This window comes from Balaenoptera physalus (assembly GCF_965194825.1).
Source record: "Balaenoptera physalus genome assembly, chromosome: 11".
Lineage (NCBI taxonomy): Eukaryota > Metazoa > Chordata > Mammalia > Artiodactyla > Balaenopteridae > Balaenoptera > Balaenoptera physalus.
The window spans coordinates 72973733-72993544 of record NC_138896.1 but is presented as its reverse complement, the minus strand read 5'-3'; the positions used below and the strand labels follow the sequence as shown (position 1 = coordinate 72993544).

At 57.5% G+C, this 19812-nt stretch overlaps 2 protein-coding genes across 8 annotated transcripts in view; both read left to right on the top strand.

Moving 5' to 3' along the window:
- The window catches only part of CACNA2D2 (calcium voltage-gated channel auxiliary subunit alpha2delta 2), a 139107-nt gene extending 127542 nt beyond the window's left edge, over positions 1 to 11565 (top strand). For 2 of the 7 annotated variants that reach the window (XM_082413115.1, XM_082413113.1), the window contains 16 exons: positions 31 to 107; positions 4165 to 4225; positions 6306 to 6403; positions 6623 to 6713; positions 6821 to 6883; positions 7020 to 7123; positions 7411 to 7509; positions 7602 to 7690; positions 7874 to 7924; positions 8162 to 8233; positions 8337 to 8489; positions 8587 to 8684; positions 8804 to 8859; positions 8994 to 9120; positions 9213 to 9492; positions 9612 to 11565. In XM_082413115.1, coding sequence (XP_082269241.1) covers positions 31 to 107; positions 4165 to 4225; positions 6306 to 6403; positions 6623 to 6713; positions 6821 to 6883; positions 7020 to 7123; positions 7411 to 7509; positions 7602 to 7690; positions 7874 to 7924; positions 8162 to 8233; positions 8337 to 8489; positions 8587 to 8684; positions 8804 to 8859; positions 8994 to 9120; positions 9213 to 9492; positions 9612 to 9752 — 1660 coding nt within the window. In that variant the 3' untranslated portion in view covers positions 9753 to 11565. Of the gene's footprint in view, positions 1 to 30; positions 108 to 4164; positions 4226 to 6305; positions 6404 to 6622; positions 6714 to 6820; positions 6884 to 7019; positions 7124 to 7410; positions 7510 to 7601; positions 7691 to 7873; positions 7925 to 8161; positions 8234 to 8336; positions 8490 to 8586; positions 8685 to 8803; positions 8860 to 8993; positions 9121 to 9212 lie in introns of all 7 variants that reach the window. The other 5 variants (XM_082413117.1, XM_082413116.1, XM_082413114.1 and 2 more) reach the window with 5 other exon arrangements.
- Positions 11566 to 13949: 2384 nt separating this feature from the next.
- TMEM115 (transmembrane protein 115) lies at positions 13950 to 19465 on the top strand. The gene is made up of 2 exons (XM_082413149.1): positions 13950 to 15267; positions 18676 to 19465. The coding sequence occupies exons 1-2, from the start codon at positions 14417 to 14419 to the stop codon at positions 18878 to 18880; spliced, it is 1056 nt and encodes a 351-aa protein (XP_082269275.1). The 5' UTR covers positions 13950 to 14416; the 3' UTR covers positions 18881 to 19465.
- The last annotated feature ends 347 nt before the right edge of the window (positions 19466 to 19812 follow it).

Below are 19812 nucleotides of genomic sequence, written 5' to 3'. Positions count from 1 at the left end.
CCTGTGCTCCTCCCCTCCCCTCCTCCCCAGCCTAGGGCTAGTGCTCCCGCCCTACAGCACCTTCTACCTCCAAGCCAACCTCAGTGACCAGATCCTGCAGGTCAAGTGTAAGTGGCCCGGCCCCTGCCTGCGCCCTGCACCCCCGCCTCTGCCCCGCACCCTGGCTGGCCCCAGGCAGCATAGCCAGCCGCTTGTGGCCAGGCGGCCCCTCCTGCCCAATCTGCCCACCCCCCAGGCGCCCGCAGGCTGGGGCACCAGCCATCGGAAAGTCTGTGGAACTCTGCATGCTCGCCTTTTCTCAGATTTGGTTCCTGACCATTCTCTCATGGTTTCCATTGAGGTTTTGTTTTTGGTTTCTCCTCCTCCGTGTCTTCCCTCCTTAGCCTGCCTCCCCCACACACGCCTGGGGGCTGAGTTCTTGGAAGACACCCCCTCCTCTCATCTCTCCTGCCCCCTGCTCCCTGCGCAGTGCTCTCGCCCTGCGGCACCACCCCTGGGTCTCTCCCCACTCTGCCCCCTCTTCTGTCCCCCCTTGCTCATCCTCCCTTATTTTCCTCCTCACCTCCTCTCTCAGCTTCTGCCTCCATCGCCTTCCTGCCCCCTTACTCTCTCCCTTTGCCCTTTCTCCTTCCCTCCCGCTCCCTCTCCCCCTCCTCCCCCTCCTCCCTCCTCCTTTCCCCTCCCTGCACCCCACCTTCTCTATCTCCCTCCCTCTTCCTTCTGCTCACTCCCTCCATTTCTCTCTCCCACATCCCCTCCCTCCCACTCCCCATTCAGTCTCTCTCCCTCTCTTCTCTTGTCACACTCTCCTCTCTCCATCTTCTCTCCTACCCCTTCCCCTCCTTTGCTCCCTTCCTCCCACCTTCGTCCCTGCCTCCCCCACCCTCCCTGTCTCTTGCCCTTCCTCCTTCCTTCCCTCCCTCTCCCGCTCCTCTGCCTGTGGCTCATCCCTGCATGTCCTGCTCACCCTGGGCCTCCCTCAGAGGCCTCCGGAGCCCGTGGCCCCGCCTGCCCACCACCCGAGGTCACTGGGAGGGAGGCTGGGGCTCCGGCCCCACCGGGCGCCCCCCACCTGCCTGGCTGACTGGGGCTCATCTCCTTTGAGTTTTCTCGCTCTCTCTTTCTCTCTCATGTCGTTTTTTGCAAGAAGTTTCCTTTCGGTATGATGATGAGACACAATATTTTCATTCAAACAGCCATTGAATAAAATATTGTTTGTGCCCCTCCCCTTCCCCTCCCCCTTTTCGTTTGTTTTTGTGTTTGTGTTGTTTTTGTTTTCCTCGCTTTCTCTCTTGGTGGACTGTCCCAGTGCCAATCAGCAAACTGAAGGGCAAGTATATTCAGAACCAGTGCACCCTCCTCTCCCCACCCCACCCCCTGCCCTCACGCCCCTGCTTGCCCCCCTCCCTGCCCAGGACCAGCCAAACCCCTGCTCTCCAGGGCTCCCCCCCAGCATCCCCTGGGCTCCTCTAGTTCTTGCCTTTCCTCTGATCCCTAAACCTCTATTAGAGCCAGCAGCCCTTTCCCCTGGCCCTGCCTGCAGGGTGGTCTCCGGCGTGTTCTAAGAGCTCAGGCCCTCTCCTCATCCTCCTCGCTCCCTCTGGGCAGGCCTCTGCCCCCCACCCCACCTTCTCTGTCCCTCCAAGACAACTCAACAGTGGGGACAGGGCTAGATGCCTCTCTACCACCTCCCACCCACCAGGGCAAGGGGCCTGAGATGTAGGGGGTAGATCAGTCCTCAGAGGGGCTTATGTGAGGCTTCCTCGGGGATATTCTCCCTCCTCAGATCTCTCCAGTTTCTCTCCAGAAGCTGGCAGCCCTCCCAAGGGGAGACAGAAGGCTTTGGAAGCCCCACACCCTGACGCTGGGGCCCAGGGGCAGGATAGGGCAGTAGCCAGGCCACCAGGAGAGCAAGGCAGACCCAGCGCTGGCCTAGGTGCTGAAACCCCTGTCCCCTGCCACCCCTGCTACTCCTGGTGACTTTGTTAAGGCCCACTGGCCCAGCCCTGCCCTGGGGTGCTGGCTGCTCCTGGGAAGAGTAGTCAGGTATGGGGAAGGTGTTCCCCGGGGAAACAAAGGCAGACTCAGGGCCCCTAGGCCTGGCTGGGAACAGAAGGTGATCTGTCTGGACCCCAAGGGCCAGCAAAGGAACTTAGAGGGAATCAGGCTGGGGGTGAAGAAAAAGATTCTGGCACTCAGAGGTACTTAAGCCAGAGACTTCGGGAAAAGGTAGGCAGTGAACTCACAGGCCCTGGCAAAGAACAAGAGGAGTGAGAGAGGACAGCACACAAGGGTCTCTGCCGCTGGTACACAGAGAGGCCCCCCCACGGAACACCGAGGCAGATGGGCCATGGAGAGCCATGGGGAGATGTCCTGTCCCCAGTCCACATGGGGAAGTAGGGCCTCCCTAAGAAGCCCTAGTGGCCCTGTCCAGCCTAGTCCAGCAAAGGGGATCCAGCTGCCCCCACTGGCCTGGGTGGAGGTGGAGGACGTGCCCTACTCCCACTCGCTTGAGTTGTCTTGTCTCCCCCTCCCACATCCCTCCCTTCCAGTGACCCCAGAAATGCAGGGCCCTGATAACAATAATAACCATAGCATAGTCTCCCTTCCTGCTCCCCCCACCTCTTTTTCTTTCTCCTCCTCCTCCTCTCCCCACCCCAACCCTTCCCTGTCGGCTTGTGTCCAAACCCCGCCTCACAGTCCTATCAGAAAGCAACAGTCCAACCAGTGACTGCCCAGCCCCTCCAGGCACCCAAAGTCCCCCTCCCCAGAATCTTGCAGTGCACTGTGGGAGTATTTTGGAACAGGGAAGACCCCTCTTCTGCAAAAATAAAGCACTGGGACTTCCCTGGCGGTCCAGTGGTTAAGATGCCGGGCTTCCAGTGAAGGGGGGCGTGGGTTCGAACCCTGGTCGGGGAACTAAGATCCCACATGCCGCATGGCAAAAAAAAAAAAAAATGAGGGGTTGGAATCTGGGTGAAAGGATAGGGAGGTGCATTGCTCAGAGTGCGAGAACAGAGGGACACCTCCCAGACTCAGACCAGCAAGGTGGCCAGCCCAGCTGGGCAGGCAGAGGCCCCAGAGGAGCCCTAGTAGCCACATCCCCAGATTCACTGACAGACCCAAACAGGGACCTTTGCACACATGCTTACACACTCATGCAAACACACATACTCACACACACATGCTCTCACATGCACATACACGCTCATATACATATGTGCTCACTCTCACACACGTACAGGCCCAGTCGGTGGATCCCTCAACAGCACCCCATGCCTTCTGTGGAGCTCTCAGCTTCTCCCTTGCTGCTCTGAGCCCAGACAGGTCCTCGGAAGGATAGACCAGACCCAGCCCTTCTGGATAGACCAGAACCTGCCCTCATGCTCCCGGCCCAAGAGGGTGTTCATGTTTGAGCAGTGCTTCTGTGCCCTCCCAGCTCCCAGACTCTCCTCCCACAGTGTGGGAACATTCAAGGATCTCCCCTCACCCAGCCTCCTACCCCAGGGAAGACCACTGGACCCCCATAATGCACTGCAGCCCACCCCCAGCTGCCCACACTGTCTCTGGTTGGACTGTCTGTGCCCGTGAGGAACCCCCTCGGTTTGGCCATGTTGATGCCTGACACAGAATAAAAGCAAGACCTACCAAAATGCAAACAGCTACAGCAAAGAGAGATAAAAATCCGCAGCCAAAAGCCAATTCCATTCCTCAGAGTCTCTTTGGAGGAAGGAAGCTGAGCATGCGGTTTTTTCCATTATGGATGTGATAAGAGCGAGACTGGTGCCTCCCCCAGACCATGCATATATATAGCAGTGTGTGTATATATATATGTGTGTGTGTATGTCCGTGTATATGTGCTATACAGCCGTATGGAAGCATATACAGCCACGCCAAGGGACTCACTGCCGACAGAGGACCAGGCCTGGGCAACATATTGGCTATAACTGCCCTCCTCCTGCGATGCTGTAGTCTCCACAGGCCCTCCCCGCCCGCCCCTTCTCTCTGGCTCGAACTTGAACGTGGAAGTGGCGGGTTTCCTCTTTGCTGGTGTCTCCCTCCCTCAAGCCACCCTCTTCCCTGTCCCTCCAGCCCCGTCAGCTCTGAACCCCTGGCCTCCCGCCTCCCCAGCCCCCGCCGGATAACCCCCCGTTTCTGTTGCAGATTTTGAGTTCCTGCTCCCCAGCAGCTTTGAGTCTGAAGGACATGTTTTCATTGCTCCCAGGTAGCTTGCGTGTGGCCTTGCTGAGGTGTCCTCCCCCAACCCGACCTCCCTGGGCCCACCTCCTGCACTGCTGCCTGGAGCTGTGTGTGTCTGTGTCCTGTGCAGTGTCACCCTGCCATGCACAGCCCTGTATGTGTGGCCGTGTGCATACCTGGGCCATGTAGCCGCACCAGGCACCAGTGCCTATAGCTTCAGCTCCCACCAGGCCTCGGACGGGAGGGCTCTGGACTCTCTGCTGACCTTCCCTGCCCTCCCAGGCCACCAGGAAGGAGCCCTTTCTGCCCTGCGCCGGCTGTCCGCAGCACGCCCCTCACTCACTGGGCAGCTGCTGCTCTGGTTTGTGGCGCCCTCCCCACCCCACCCCCACCCCGCACCCGTCCTTGTCCTGTGTCAGTCAGTGTTTGTGTGGGTGTGGGGACCGAGCCAGCCAGAGCCCCTGTCGGCAGTGCCCCATCTAGGTGTGGTGGCTCACTGAGGACTGGGGGGAGGTACAGGGATGAGGGGATGGGGGCTATGAAGAGCTCTCTGGAAAGTAAGGGATCAGGGCCCAGCACAGGCCTGGGCCTGGACCATCCCTGGCGTGCACCCTTGTGTGCACACCCTCTGTCTGTTGGCCCACATCTGAGGAGGCCAGCAGGCCCCCGGGTGGTGCAGCCCTCCCCTGTGGCCTGGGCTTTGCATGAGGGCAGGTGGGTGCAACTGACAGAGATCCATAGGCACTCTCAGGTACCACTCGGGGGCTCTGGACACTCCTAACCTCCATGTGTGTGCACGTGCGTGCATGCACCCACAAAGTTCGCTGTGACTCTCTGTAGATGTGTGTTTGTATTTGTGAGTCATCATGTACATTTGTAAGAGTCCAAGTGTAAATGTGGGGTGGCCGTGTGCATTGGTGACTGTGGGAATGTATGGAAAGGCCTGTGTGACCCACAGGACCCTGAGGGAGCTCTGAGGGCAGGGACCATGTTTGTTTTTGTCACCTCTGTATCTCTGGCACAGGAGAGCTCAATAAATATGTGTTGGGTGAGTGTAAATGTACATACTATGTGAGGGGGAGGGATTGCAGGTGACTTGTATCCCAAGTTCAGCTGTATGGGTGTCACTCTGAGTGTATCAGGTGTGTTCTCCCCCATATAGAACTGCAGGCTGTGTACTACACAAAGGCCCTGGGAGCAAGTGGGGACTGAGATTCAGTCCCAGGTGCCCTCACCAAGCTTTGGGCCCTAGCACAGCCTCGGGAAGAAGAGCATTTAAAAATTTCCCACAAAGTTGCTGCCATGCAGGCCAGTGAGGAGGTCTCTGGTGGCAGGGGTATGGATGAGGGATTAGGCAGGAAAGATAGCTCCATGTACCAGGGTAGAAGGACTGCTTGCCAAGACTTCCTGGGGAGCAGGACCCCAAGCAGATCTCCCCGCTCCCTTCAGCCCCTACGTTCTCTGGACCCACAGTCTGAGCCCAGAGAGGGCCTTGAGGAGGTGAGGGGTTTGGCCTGTCCATCTCTGGGGGAAGAGCACTCTGGGCAGAGGGAACAGCCAATCCAAGGACCCACATGTTCCCACCGACTTGGTGACACCCTCTGTGGTATGATGAAAAACACTATGGCTCAGGGAGCTTGAGTGAGTTGCCCAAAGGTACACAGCCAGGAAGCAGCAGGATGAGGTCTCAGACCGACTAAGCCAGTGCCAGGACTCCACCCACTGTGCCCATGGAACGCTACGGCACACAGTTGGATGAGCCAGCCATGAGGCATTTCCTGGGGCCTCCCAGGTGCACCGTCTAGCTCCAGCTACACAGGAGAGGTGGGAGGCTCTGCAGGGCCATGCCCAGAAGGGAGAACCTGCTTGGGTGGAGGAAGCAGACCCTCATTCTCTGCTTCCTGCACCTAAGCAGGTCAGTTCTGCCCCTGTCCAGACCTGGCTACCTGCCGGGCATATAGTCACTGCAGCCTGTAAGAATACACATGCCCCTCCCTGAGGCCTGGGCTTCTCAGCGAATGGCCAGGCAGGCCTGTTGGGAAGCCTCAACCCTATTGCCCTGTGCATCCCCCAAGCCCACTCTTCTTGCCCCTCCCCACCCCCAGAGAGTATTGCAAGGAACTGAATGCCTCAGACAACAACACCGAGTTCCTGAAGAACTTCATTGAGCTCATGGAGAAAGTGACTCCAGACTCCAAGCAGTGTGAGTGACTGGTGGGGCAGCGGGGTCTGGGCAGTGCCAGACAGCAAGGGGGCAGCCCAGAGGAACCCAGAGACTGGGCAGGTGTGGAAACATGCAGGCCCAAACCAAGGGCAGGTCCTGGGCCAGGTCACGGGGAAGGTTCGGAGCCTTGGGGGTAGCGGGGAGAGTGGGCAGGGATCCAAAGAAGATCCTCCCTCCACCCCAACCCTCCTGTTCCAGGCAACAACTTCCTTCTTCACAACCTGATCTTGGACACGGGCATCACACAGCAGCTGGTGGAGCGCGTGTGGCGGGACCAGGATCTCAACACGTAGGCACCACCCACCCTGTGGGGGCAGGAGGCTGGGATGGGCCCAGAGGCGCTGGCCCTGCCCTGCAGAAAGTAGGTCTGTGACCTCACCTCCCTGCTGCCCCCAGGTACAGCCTTCTGGCCGTGTTCGCCGCCACTGATGGCGGCATCACTCGCGTATTCCCCAACAAGTAAGTGACCTGACCCACTATCTGACACCCTGCCCCTGCTGGGACCCCGCCTGTCCCGCTGCCCAGAGGCCTTCTTGCATTTGCTGAGACCACTGCCCCCACAAGCCACCCCTCCGCCAACCTCTTGTGTGACCAGGGCAGCTGAGGACTGGACAGAGACCCCTGAGCCCTTCAATGCCAGCTTCTACCGCCGCAGCCTGGATAACCATGGCTATGTCTTCAAGCCCCCACAGCAGGATGGTGAGTGTCCTCCCAGGCGCACAGCAGCAGGTGGGAAGCTGAGGGTTCTCTGTCTGCTCGGCCAGGGCGAGGCTCTGCTCTTTGAGGTCCCTCTCAAATACGAGGCTGGCTGGCTGAGACGGGGCAGATAAAGAGAGGGCTAGGCTGTGCCAAACGCTATGCTGGGTGCCTGGTGCTTAGGCTGAGGTCAGCCTTGCCTTGGGTTCCTGGGCTCACAGGGCCCAGCACAGAGTGGTCATGTGGCTGCCAGCCCCTACTCCTGACCACCCCACCTCACCCACCCCCAGCCCGGTTAAGGCCGCTGGAGCTGGAGAATGACACGGTGGGCATCCTCGTCAGCACGGCTGTGGAGCTCAGCCTAGGTGGACGCACACTGAGGCCAGCAGGTGAATACCCAGGGCAGAGGTAGGGAAAGAGAAAATGGGCAGTGTGCTGCCCAGGTAGGTGGGCATTGATGGCCCCTTGCTCTCCCCCACAGTGGTAGGCGTTAAGCTGGACCTGGAGGCCTGGGCTGAGAAGTTCAAGGTGCTAGCCAGCAACCGTACCCACCAGGACCAGCCTCAGAAGGTATCTGGTCAGGGATGAGGGCAGTAAGCCCAGAAGCACCCATTCTGGAGTCCCCAGGAACCCCTACCAGTCCTCCCACTCAGAGTGGCTCTGGTGCCTATGGGGAGGCAGGGTCCCCGATGTATAAAGGGTGATGGGAGGGGAAAAACTGGTGGGCACTTACGGTCCTTGCTCTCTGCCCAGCAGTGCGGCCCCAACAGCCACTGTGAGATGGACTGCGAGGTTAACAACGAGGTGCGTGTGCCCTGAACCCTAGCTTACCCTACTCCCGGACACCTGAGTCCCAACTGCAGCTCCTAGCCCATCCCATCCCTTAGCCAGTGGGTCTCAACATCCCACCCTGACTTCACAGCTTTACCAGAACTGGGGGAATGGTGCCCCCTCCACTCAGCTACTGGACTGCCAGGGTCTGGGGAGGAAAGACTGGGCTGGAGCCCCTCCCCATCTTCCTCCCCCTTTCCCACCTCTCAGGACCTGCTCTGTGTCCTCATCGATGATGGGGGGTTCCTGGTGCTGTCAAACCAGAACCATCAGTGGGACCAGGTGAGGGTCAGGAAGAGGGTGGAAGGAGAGGGTCCGGGTTTGAGCCTTCTGGGGATATGGCACTGCCAGCCCTGTGACTACCACTGCCTCCTGGCATCCCCAGGTGGGCAGATTCTTCAGTGAGGTGGATGCCAACCTGATGCTGGCACTCTACAATAACTCCTTCTACACCCGCAAGGAGTCCTACGACTATCAGGCGGCCTGTGCCCCCCTGCCCCCGGGCAACCTGGGTGCCGCACCCCGGGGCATCTTTGTGGTGAGCCCCAGCAATGCCTGGCCTGCAGATGGGGGGACTGGGAGACCTGCCCACAGATGATCCCCCACCTCTAACGAGAAAGCTGGGGGTGAACCAGGTCCAGGGACAGCAGTGGGAGCCCATGCCACTCTCTCCACTGCAGCCCACCATTGCAGACTTCCTTAACCTAGCCTGGTGGACCTCTGCTGCGGCTTGGTGAGTCCCCAGGGGAAATGGGAGAGGGAGGGTGCTCCCTGGGCAGGAGGGCTGGAAAGAAATGGGGCATGGTACTGGCCTCTGCTGACCACTCCCACTCGGTGACCCATGCCCTGCAGGTCTTTGTTCCAGCAACTTCTCTATGGTCTCATCTACCACAGCTGGTTCCAGGCAGGTAGGTAGGGCTTTGGAGGTCCCTCCTCAAAGCCCCTCCCCAATCTGAGACCTACTCCAAAGGGAGGGCGGGGCTTACGGCTGAGCGAGGCTCAGGGTGTAGGGGTGTAGCTGAGGGGCTCTGGACCCTCGCAGACCCCGCAGAGGCCGAGGGGAACCCCGAGGTGCGCGAGAGCAGCTGCGTCATGAAACAGACCCAGTACTACTTCGGTTCGGTGAACGCCTCCTACAACGCTATCATCGACTGCGGAAACTGCTCCAGGTGCGCGCCTGGAGCTGGCCAGAGGGGCGGGGCGGGGCGGGGCGGGGCGGGGCGGCGAACCTCAGCGCCCCGCCTTTCTGTGCTGCCTTCAGGCTCTTCCACGCGCAGAGACTCACAAACACCAATCTTCTCTTCGTGGTGGCCGAGAAGCCGCTGTGCAGCCAGTGTGAGGCTGGCCGGCTGCTGCAGAAGGAGACACACTGTATCCTTCCCGCGCTGCTCCCCGGCCCCTCCCGCCCAGCGCGTTCCCTCCGTGCCGCCGCCCCCTTGACTCCCCACCCATGCCCAGCGGACGGCCCGGAGCAGTGTGAACTGGTGCAGAGACCGCGATACCGGAGAGGCCCACACATCTGCTTCGACTACAACGCCACGGTGAGGAGCGGGGCGGCGGCCTTGACCTGCAGCTCCCCTGCCCCAGGGCTAGTGCGGCCCTGCGCATCCCCTGCCCGACCAGCCCGGGCAGACCGGCTGCTCCTTGTCTCTTTGCGCAGGAAGATACCTCAGACTGCGGCCGCGGAGCCTCTTTCCCACCGTCGTTGGGCGTCCTGGTGTCCCTGCAGCTGCTGCTCCTCCTGAGCCTGCCTCCCCGGCCGCAGCCTCAAGTCCACGCCCACCCTTCTCGCCGCCTCTGAGTGCTCCCTCCCCCCACCAGGCCTCCCCGCCGCTCCCCTGCTCCCTCGCCCCACACTTCCCGCCTTAGAGCCTCGCCCCCCTCCCACTGAAGGACCTGAGTGCGCCTGGCCCCGAGAATCTGCGCCTTGGAGTGGGGGGGGGGGGGGTCCCGAAGGAGGGCGCCGCAGGTCTTTGGCCCCCAAGCCACGTCTGCCTGCTTAACTGTCAGAGTGTCTCCAGACCCCTCTTTCCCACTGGACTCACCCACCCCGGAGGGCTGGGCCAGGGAGGCCACAGTACTGGTGCCAAACCAGGCCTCCACTGCCCGCCCTGCCCCGAGGCTCCCTTTGTGTGGGAGACCTAGGCCTTGCCCCAGCTGGACTCCTCTAACCTGGCCCTTCTGCCCCACCCAGGACTAAATCTGGAAATAATGGAAGAAATTGAGATGGGCAGTTCGAGGCCTGTGCATCCCAGCTTAAGTCCTGGCAGGAGAGAGGTCCTGGGGCAGCCCCCAGTGAGCTCCTGCCTCTCTCAGGCCTACAGCCGCCTCTCCCTCCCCAAGCCCGGCAGGTGGCAGGACAGTGACAGTGACACCGGCTAAGACTCAACCCCATACACACCTGGAGCCCTGAGGGCAGAAACTGGACTCGGACATACCCAGGAGGGCACACACACAAACACAGATGTGCACAGACACACACACCCTGGGGTGGGGTGAGGGTGGGGACTCACAAAGCCTTATACGGGGTGAGGGGTTGGTGGGAGGTTGGCATGTGCACACTCCATCTCCTGCTCACCATCAGCCTCTTATCTGACCTGTAACCCAGCTGGTCCCCCATCTCCAAAGCTGAATGTCAAACAGTGCCAAATGCTGGGGCAAAGGGTGAAGACCCCTCTGTCCTGACCTAGCCGCCAGTGTCCCCTTAATGTCCCTGACCCTGCCAGGTGCTCATTGTAACCATTTCTCACTAGTGTCAGGCCCCCAGTGGGACCACATGCCACTGCCTGCACCCCTCAGCAGAGGAACTCTCACCAGGCATCACCCTTTGCCTTAGCGGGGGTGACTTGATTACTCCTAGCTGGGTCGTCCCACCCCCAATCTGCCCCTTATACACTCAGGCCTGTCTCTTTCCCACTCACACACACACTCCCTGGCCAAACTGCTCCTCCCTGCTGAACACACACTTGCACATACATACACACATATACACACTCTGTGCACACATACAGGCTGGGCCTGGGAACACCTCTTCACACCATTCATTCTGGTCATTTCTCGCAAAGGCATCCCAGCCTGGGGGCCATTGGGGGACTGAGGGCGGGGGATATGGCCGTAGGGCTCAGATGGACTGGGAGGAGGGGGGGGAGGGTGATGCATTAATTAATGGCTCCGTTAATTAATGTCACGTTGCTTGTCGCTTTCTCAGTGTGTGTGTATGGTCCATGCCCACTGCTGGTGCCAGGGTGGGCACCCATGCTGTACACCCAGCCTAGATGCCAGCCATGTCTTGCGGGGGCGTGTGTGTAACTGTAGTGTAGTCAGGTGCTCAATGGAGAATATAAAAATAAAGAAACATATACAGATAAATTAATATATATTTTAAGTTTAAAAAACAGAAAAGCAGACAAAGCAATCCCCATCAGGTAGTTGTCAAACCCCCAGCTGGGTCTGATCCTTCTCATCACCCACCCGACCTGGCTGTCCCCTCACCTCGGGCTCGGGGGATCTGTGGGGGACTGGGGGGCCATTTCCTTTTATCTGCCCTTTTTTTTTGGTTGTTCTATTTTGTACAGACAAGTCGGAAAAACAACAGCGACAAAAAAGTCAAGAAACTTTGTAAAATATTGTGTGTGTGATTCCTTGTAAAATATTTTCAAATGGTTTATTACAGAAGATCAGTTATTAAATAATGTTCATATTTTCACTTCAAATGGTTCCCATACACTGTCTCTGCCCTGTAGTGAGGACTGGGTGGCTTGAAGACAGATGGCCATGACCTCAGAGCCCCACTTACCACTTAATTGGGAGTGAAGGCCATAGCAATCCAGGTCTCGGGTGGGTGGAGGGCATGACGCTTCCCAGGCCTCCTAAGTGCTAGATCCTTGACATCCTTTGTCTCATATCATCTTCTCAAAAGCCTCCAGGAAAAGCTATCTTTAAAAAAAAAAAAGTCTCCCAGAGGCTCAAGGCCAAGACTGTGGAGGAAAGAAGATGGAGATGAGATGCAGGCTTCTAGCCAATAGGATCAGACCTCCTTGGCCTACGCAGGTCCTCCAGGTGGAGCAAAGAGTGAATACCTGGCCCAAGTCCATGACTTCGTGCTTGAGGGCCAGTGCTGCTGTCCAGAGGAGGCCAAGGTCTGGCCCACCCACAAGCATGATGGCTGCTCCTTCCCAGCCCAGGGGAGGCCTGGTGCTCTCAGTGGCCACTGCTGCTCACACTGGGACACAGCTCTGAGTCCATTTCAGCAAATCTTCTCGGGCCTTCCTCTGGCAAGCCCTACACCCTTGTTCATTTTAATCCCAACTCTCTTAATAGTCAATCCTATTCTGTGTGACCTCCGAGTTTCTTTTCAACCGGAAAGACTTATAACCACCAGTGCAGAGATTTCCCAGTACTACTGACACTTGTTCTCTTAGAGTACACACTCCACACTATGCACTCACCCTGTGCTGAGTCCTCACCACAACATTAGAGTTGGATATTAGTTTATCTCCATACCGCAGATGAGCAAACTGAGACTTAGGAGAAATCCTTTCTCCCAGATGGAAGAAATCAGCAAAGGTTTTGGAAATGAGGTGGCCTGTGGCTTGGGGACCTTGGATGCTAAATAAATAAAAGAGGGCATTCCAGGCCTTAGTGAAGACACCTTTTCTCACAGTCTGCAAGGGTTGGCCACAGAGCAAAGCGTAACTAGCAACCCCTGAGGCAGCTCCCATGCTCCGCAACAGCCCCAGAGGTCCTGGGCTAGACCTGCCATGTAAAATACAGAACATCCAATCAAATTTGGAATTTCAGATAATCAATGAATATTCTTTAGTATGTTCCCAACATTGCATGGGACATAACTATGCTAAAAATTGAAGACATGCTTATACTGAAAAAATTATTGTTTAACTGAAATTCCAATTGAGTGCCCTGTATTTTGATTTGTTATATCTGGCAACCTTACCCTGGGGTGGCATCCAGCAGGAACCCAGAGCCCAAAGATAAAGGAAAGCAACACCTTTTGTGATCTGGAAGGCTGTGCACACATCGGCAGTTGTATTGAGATCAGTGGCGGAAAGGAAGGGATTCTGCACTTTATAAATGTACTTTGTCATACATTTATTTTAATTATATGCACATTTTTTAAAAGTAACTCAATATACAAAAAAACAAAAATCAGTTTTGCACAGGACACAACCTACCTGAAGCCACCGTTGCAGTGAGGTGGAGGCCCAAGGCCAGCCTGACCCAAGTTTGTGGAGAGACCTCTCTTCATCAGGATCAGCGATTGACTGTGGTGAGGAAGAGAGTCACTAAGAGAAGCCCAGTCTCACCCCTTTGGGGGCTGGAGATCCGAGTTCGAGTATGGGCTCCACCTCACTTGTAACAAGGGCAGCCTGGGCAACACACTCACCGAGCACCCAGGGTGGACTGGCATTGTACACGCCAGTCCCCTTGGATCCTCATGGTAGGTCCAGTCATCATCTCCATTTTACTGTCCATGAAATTGAGTTTCAGCAAAGTTCGGGAATTTGGCCATTGTCACACAGCCGCCAAAAGGCAGAGCAAGAATTCCAGCCTGGGTCAGGCACACACCAGACCGCGGAAGTTCCAGGAGTTCGCGCCCCCTGGACCATCCAACATTCTTACCTGCACACCTGCCCACTAGGACACACCCACTCAGATAAACAGGCACACACTGAGCCAGTCCTTCCGGGAAATTCAGCACGCGCGTGGCCTGCAGCTGTGCTGCCGCTGGTACCCGCCGCTCTCCTGAGGTTAGCGATGCCCGCTCACCCTCCCCTACCTCTGGAGAACCGACGAAAACGGTCCTGAGAACTACAACTCCCAAGCACACGCTCCTCTTCCGGCGCACAGCCTCCTGGGACTTGTTGTTCTACCCAGAACCCTGATTTCCGCCGGTCCCGGCTCCGACCGAGGACTCCATGTCCCAGCATGCCGCGGAACCTCAAGGCCGACGCTCAGAGGGCATCCTGCCGCCTCCCCGGGCGCGCAGGCGCAGCGCCGCTGTTTGTCGGCGCCTGAGAAGGGAGGAGGTACGGTCGAAGCCGAGGCCGAGGCGGAGCTGACCAGACTTGACTCTGGCCCAGAACCAGCCTCTCCAATCCCGCGTCGACCGTAGGGCCCCAGAGTGGATGGAGAAGATCGAGCCCTGAGATCACCGCCAGTCCGGTCGGCGCGGTGGCCACACAGAGCGGGCAGTCAGGCGTGCCTAAGCTGCCCAGGGCCTTCCCTCAGATCCCCGGCGAGGGGCCTAGGCCCCGGCCCCGCGACCAGGCCCGGCTCTGCCCTTTGGGACCGGAGTCGACCCGACCGGAAGTGGAGCTTTCACCGGGGCCATAGGCCAGTGACTAGGTCGGACCCGGGCCTCCCGTCGGGGCCGGACTGGGACGAGGCCCCGGGGAGGCCCCTAGCCCACTAAACCCTTTCCTAAGGCCGACGCCCGCCAGGAAGATGCAGCGCGCCCTACCGGGCGCCCGCCAACACTTGGGGGCCATCCTGTCCAGCGCCAGCGTGGTGGTAAAGGCTCTGTGCGCTGCGGTACTATTCCTCTACCTGCTGTCCTTCGCCGTGGACACGGGCTGCCTGGCGGTCACCCCAGGCTACCTCTTTCCACCCAACTTCTGGATCTGGACCCTGGTCACCCATGGGCTGATGGAACAGCATGTGTGGGATGTGGCCATCAGCCTAGCCACAGTGGTGGTGGCCGGACGTTTGCTTGAGCCCCTCTGGGGGGCCTTGGAGCTGCTCATCTTCTTCTCAGTGGTAAACGTGTCTGTGGGGCTACTGGGGGCCTTTGCCTACCTCCTCACCTACATGGCTTCCTTCAACTTGGTGTACCTTTTCACTGTCCGCATCCACGGCGCCCTGGGCTTCCTAGGTGGTGTCCTGGTGGCACTCAAGCAAACCATGGGGGACTGTGTGGTCCTGCGAGTGCCCCAGGTGCGTGTCAGTGTGGTGCCCATGCTGCTCTTGGGGCTGCTGCTGCTGCTGCGGCTGGCCACACTGCTCCAGAGTCCAGCGCTGGCCTCCTATGGCTTTGGGCTGATCTCCAGTTGGGTGTATCTTCGCTTCTACCAGCGCCATAGCCGAGGCCGAGGCGACATGGCCGACCACTTTGCCTTTGCCACCTTCTTCCCTGAGATTCTGCAGCCTGTGGTGGGGCTGTTGGCGAACTTGGTGCATGGCCTCCTGGTGAAGGTAAAGATATGCCAGAAGACAGTGAAGCGCTATGATGTGGGTGCCCCATCCTCCATCACCATCAGCCTCCCAGGCACAGACCCTCAAGACGCAGAGCGGAGAAGGTACTGTGGAATCTTCCAAAACCTTGTCGGGCTAGGAGAGTATTATTAATCAAGTCACATTTCATCTGTTGAGGTGCTTCCTGTATGTAGGCTGGCAGCCTACAGTCAGATGTTGGGGCGGATTCAGAAAGAGAGAAAAGCCAGCTTGTGGCCTGGAGCTCAGCATTTAAGTGTCTGGGCTGCAGGAGGTGCTTTCCAAAATTAGGGAGTAAAAGTGGCCTTTCTCAACACTCAGGCCGCTTAAGTTTCAAGAAATGCCCTGCTTCCTTTTGAGCTGTGTGAGGGGCAGATGGAGAGCCAGGTACACGTAACCCTGGCCTTGTCTCAGAATCTCCAAATCCTAGACACTGGTCCTGTGGGAGCCAGAAACAACCTGCTGGTCCTTCTTCCCCTGTGAGAGAGGAACAGAGAAGGAGACATGGGATCCTTAAGAGATGATCTGGGCCACCCTAGTTTCCAAACGCTGGACTACACCCTCTTCCTGAGCCTTAATTCAGATGTTGTGCTTCTCTGCCGCTTATTTATTGAGGGAAGCCTGGGGTATAACTAGACTTAGACACACACCCTCACCCCCACCCCCACCCCCCCGCCTACTCTGGCAGGCATGTGTCACCAAACCCAGGGGACAGCCACATGATCCACCGAGGGAGCCTGCTGACCACACCAGGAAGTAGAGACAACCTTTTCATTATCTGTAAACCAAGCCACCTGCACCATCAGGAATCCCAACTGAATTATTCACTGAATGTACCTTGGCCAGGGCAGGACAGATCTTTTTTAATCCATCTCTTTCTCTCTCTCCCAGGTCTGTGGACTTACCAGAGTGGTCACAGCTCTGTTTCCAACATTATTCTTTTTTTTTTTTTTTAATTTTTTTTAAATTTTATTTATTATTTTTGGCTGCGTTGGGTTTTCATTGCTTCGCGCGGGCTTTCTCTAGCTGCGCCGAGCGGGGGCTACTCTTCGTTGCAGCGCGCGGGCTTCTCATTGCGGTGGCTTCTTTTGTTGCGGAGCACGGGCTGTAGGCGCACGGGCTTCAGTAGTTGTGGCTCGTGGGCTCTAGAGCGCAGGCTCAGTAGTTGTGGCGCACGGGCTTAGTTGCTCCGCGGCATGTGGGATCCTCCCTGGCCAGGGCTCGAACCCGTGTCCCCTGCATTGGCAGGCGGATTCGTAACCACTGCGCCACCAGAAGCCCCCTCAACATTATTCTTGAGGGTTGTTTTTGTTTTTTTTTAATTTTATCTATTTATTTTTTGCTGGGTTGGGTCTTCGTTGTTGTGCGCAGGCTTTCTCTAGTTGCAGAGAGCGGGGGCACTCTTCGTTGCGGTGCCCGGGCTTCTCATTGCGGTGGCTTCTCTTGTTGCAGGGCATGGGCTCTAGGCACGCGGGCTTCAGTAGTTGTGGCTCGCGGGCTCTAGAGCGCAGGCTCAGTAGTTGTGGCTCACGGACTTAGTTGCTCCGCGGCATGTGGGATCTTCCCGGACCTGGGCTCAAACCCATGTCCCCTGCATTGGCAGGCGGATTCTTAACCACTGCGCCATCAGGGAAGCCCTTGAGTGTTTTTTTTTTTTGATGCAGTTACTTGAGTAGTGAAATTTAGAGCAGGCTCTGTTCATACTTTCTGCATTTGTCAAAGCCTGCTTTTGCTCACCTGTGAAATGAGTTCTTAGCAGGCAGCTTTATGAATTCAGCTGGAGTTGTCCCTGTACTTACTCTCCACTGGGGCTGTGGAGTGTGGGCCCCACCCCCTTTCTTGAAGGAGTTTCCAGCTGGGAAAGGCCACAGATTACTATGGTCCAAGGTGGCAGGTGTTGAAAAGTACACACGGCATGCTGAAGAGCTTAATTGTGGGCTCTACAGTTTGTGTCTCTGTGGCTGATGAATCCTAAAGACCGAGGTCTCTATTAACCTTATCCAGTGGAGGAGATGCGGTCAGGAGGGCTAGGCCTGGTAGAAACTGAGCTGTCCTCAGAGCTGTTCAGGTGATCCCAGGCCACCGTGGTGTCCCCTCCCCCCGTGAGAGATCTTGGATTGTTAGGGTTGGCTGAACATTCGAAAAACCTTTGCGCAGCCCCAAGAAAATGGACAGGTGGAAGCAGATTGGGGTGGGGGTGGTGTCAGGAAGTGGGTTCTTGGCATAGTCTTGTGGTTGTTACCTTGCTTGGGGATGGGGGTTACTCCACCAACCAGTTTGACATCTTGCTGCATGCCATTCCCTGACCCAAAGAGCTAGTGATAGTGGGAAGCAGGGGTTCCTATCTTTGACCCTTGTGAGGGAGTGATTAGCATGCCACCATCTCTCTACCTTGGCAGGCTTTAAACAGAATCGACAAGGCAGTCTCCAGAATGGGAGCCTGGGTAGCAGCAGGGAAGGACTCTCCTGTCTGTGCCAACTTGCCATGGTGCCAGGCTGGAGGACAGGGTGGAAGTGTGCTGGGGCTTTCTGTGCCTGAGTTCTCGTTGTCCCTCTTGTCATGTTCCCTGGCATGGTGGAGATTTTGGTTTTCTGCTGGAACATGGAAGGCTATACAGGTCCCCCATGCTGGTGGCACAGAGTTGGAGGCATCAGGGGTCCACAGTGACCACTAGCAGAAGTGTTACCTGGCAGCATGGACATCCCACCTTCTGGTGGGCAGGGTCCCAAGTGCACGTATATACTTTCTTCTAGCGAACTTTCCCACCTCCCCTCAGAGCGGGGTCTCCAGGGATCTGCCCAGTGGAACCAGTAGGCTCTGGCCTTTGCCCTACCCACATGGATTGTTTCTCCTTCCTCTTCTCCTGCTAGGACGCTGTGTGTTCCTGCTCTAACACAGGTCCTGGTGGGTTTGGAGATTCTTCTCGGAAGGAGAATATTAGAGTCAGTTAGGAGGGGTGAGCTGACCCAGGTTGGCCCTGCTTCCCAGGCTGAGAGCCAAGGCAGGTGCCTGAGTTCCAAACTTCCCCATAGACCCTTGCCAGGAGGCTCAAAATACTCCTAACAAGGAGAGGGGGAGAAGTAATGCCTTGAATGTGATGCCAGTGCCCAGCAGAAATTCACATGTCCAGGGACTTGCCCTTCCACCTGTCTGCCCAGGGACACCAGCTTTGCCCAACCTTAGGCACCATCCTCAGAACCATTCCTGGGGCTGGCCTGGGGGCAGGCTGGCAGGCACCCAGCTGGCCTTCTCAGCCTGGAGGTGCCCCAGCTATGGAAGGAAGGCCCTACAGCCTTTGGGTCCTCATTCTGATGGCAGAGTGTGCCCTAATCCAATCCCTGTGGAGCCCTGGGCCCTGTATAGGGAAGGAGAACCCATAGGGTTCTGAGAGAGGAGTGTGAGCAGTAAGGCATGTCAGTTTCCTGGGGAAAGAGTGCAGGGCATGAGCCAAGTTCAGATCCTGAGTGACCTGTCATCTTTCCCCTGGCCCCAGGCAACTGGCTCTGAAGGCCCTCAACGAGCGGTTGAAGCGAGTGGAGGACCAGTCCGTCTGGCCCAGCATGGAAGACGATGAAGAGGAGGCTGGGGCCAAGGTGGATAGCCCCCTGCCGTCAGACAAGGCCCCCACGTTCCCAGGGAAGGGGCCTGTCCCAGGATCCAGCCTGATCACCTTTGAGGCAGCTCCCCCGAAGCTGTAACTCTAGACCACCCTGAGTGTAGCACCTCTTCTCCCAAGCCCCCCTTGACACACTCTCAGCTACTCCAGGGCACTGACTGCTCTGAGGAGAGGGAAGAAGGCCTGCTGGGGGTTGCCACAGCCTTCTACTATTTCTCGCCAACACTACCCAGGATTCTTGCTACCTGGTCCCAACTCCAGACAACCACTATGCCACGCATGGGGCCTCTGAAGCACAGCCAGCCCAGGCCATCTGAGGTAAGACTGTACCTCAGCAGGCAGCCTCAAGCAAGTGGCTGCAGGGGCACTGGTGCCATGGCTCCTAGGCCAACCCTCACACCTGATACTGGTTGCCGAGAGCCCTGAGCCAAGGCAAGGATTTGCCAAAAACATTCTGGGGGTCCAGCCAGTGCAGGAGCCAGTGCAGGGCTGTACATCCCTGCTCGCCCCCAAAGAGACTACATTTATGTCAAGATGTCTGATTCCCTCTGCTGTGGCCATAGCTGCTTCTGGGCCAGAACAGTCACAGCTCCCAGGTATTTTCTACAGGACCACTTGAGTGGGCAGCCAAGCCCAGCCTCGCAGTATCAATAAAGCAGTTCTTTGAGGTATGGCTCCTGGGCTCTGTTAGACCACCTTGTGCAGCCCCCTCATCATGCTCAACTGAGTTAAGACAGGGACTTAACTCTAGGTTCAAGGGCTCAGTCACCAAGGCTACTCCAGCTGGATAAAAAGCCCATTGCCCTCATCCCCTTCCCCCCATCAGACTCCCCCTTGCCTCACCACTGCATGCCCACTGTCAAGCAGCCTTCCCAGAGCTGTCACCTCAGGCTCTTACTTACTTTCTGCCTCCCTGCACTACCTGGTGAAGGAGGCCCTGCCGGGAGGACCTGATAATTAAGCGCCTCTCTATCATAAGGAGTTGTTCTTATCCATGGCTCACCTCCAAGACAG

Bases quoted from the DNA above. Each gene is read 5' to 3' on its own strand.
- TMEM115 (XM_082413149.1), top strand. From the start codon at position 14,417: ATGCAGCGCGCCCTACCGGGCGCCCGCCAACACTTGGGGGCCATCCTG. The intron at 15,268-18,675 runs GTACTGTGGAAT...CCCTGGCCCCAG, and splicing joins CAAGACGCAGAGCGGAGAAG to GCAACTGGCTCTGAAGGCCC.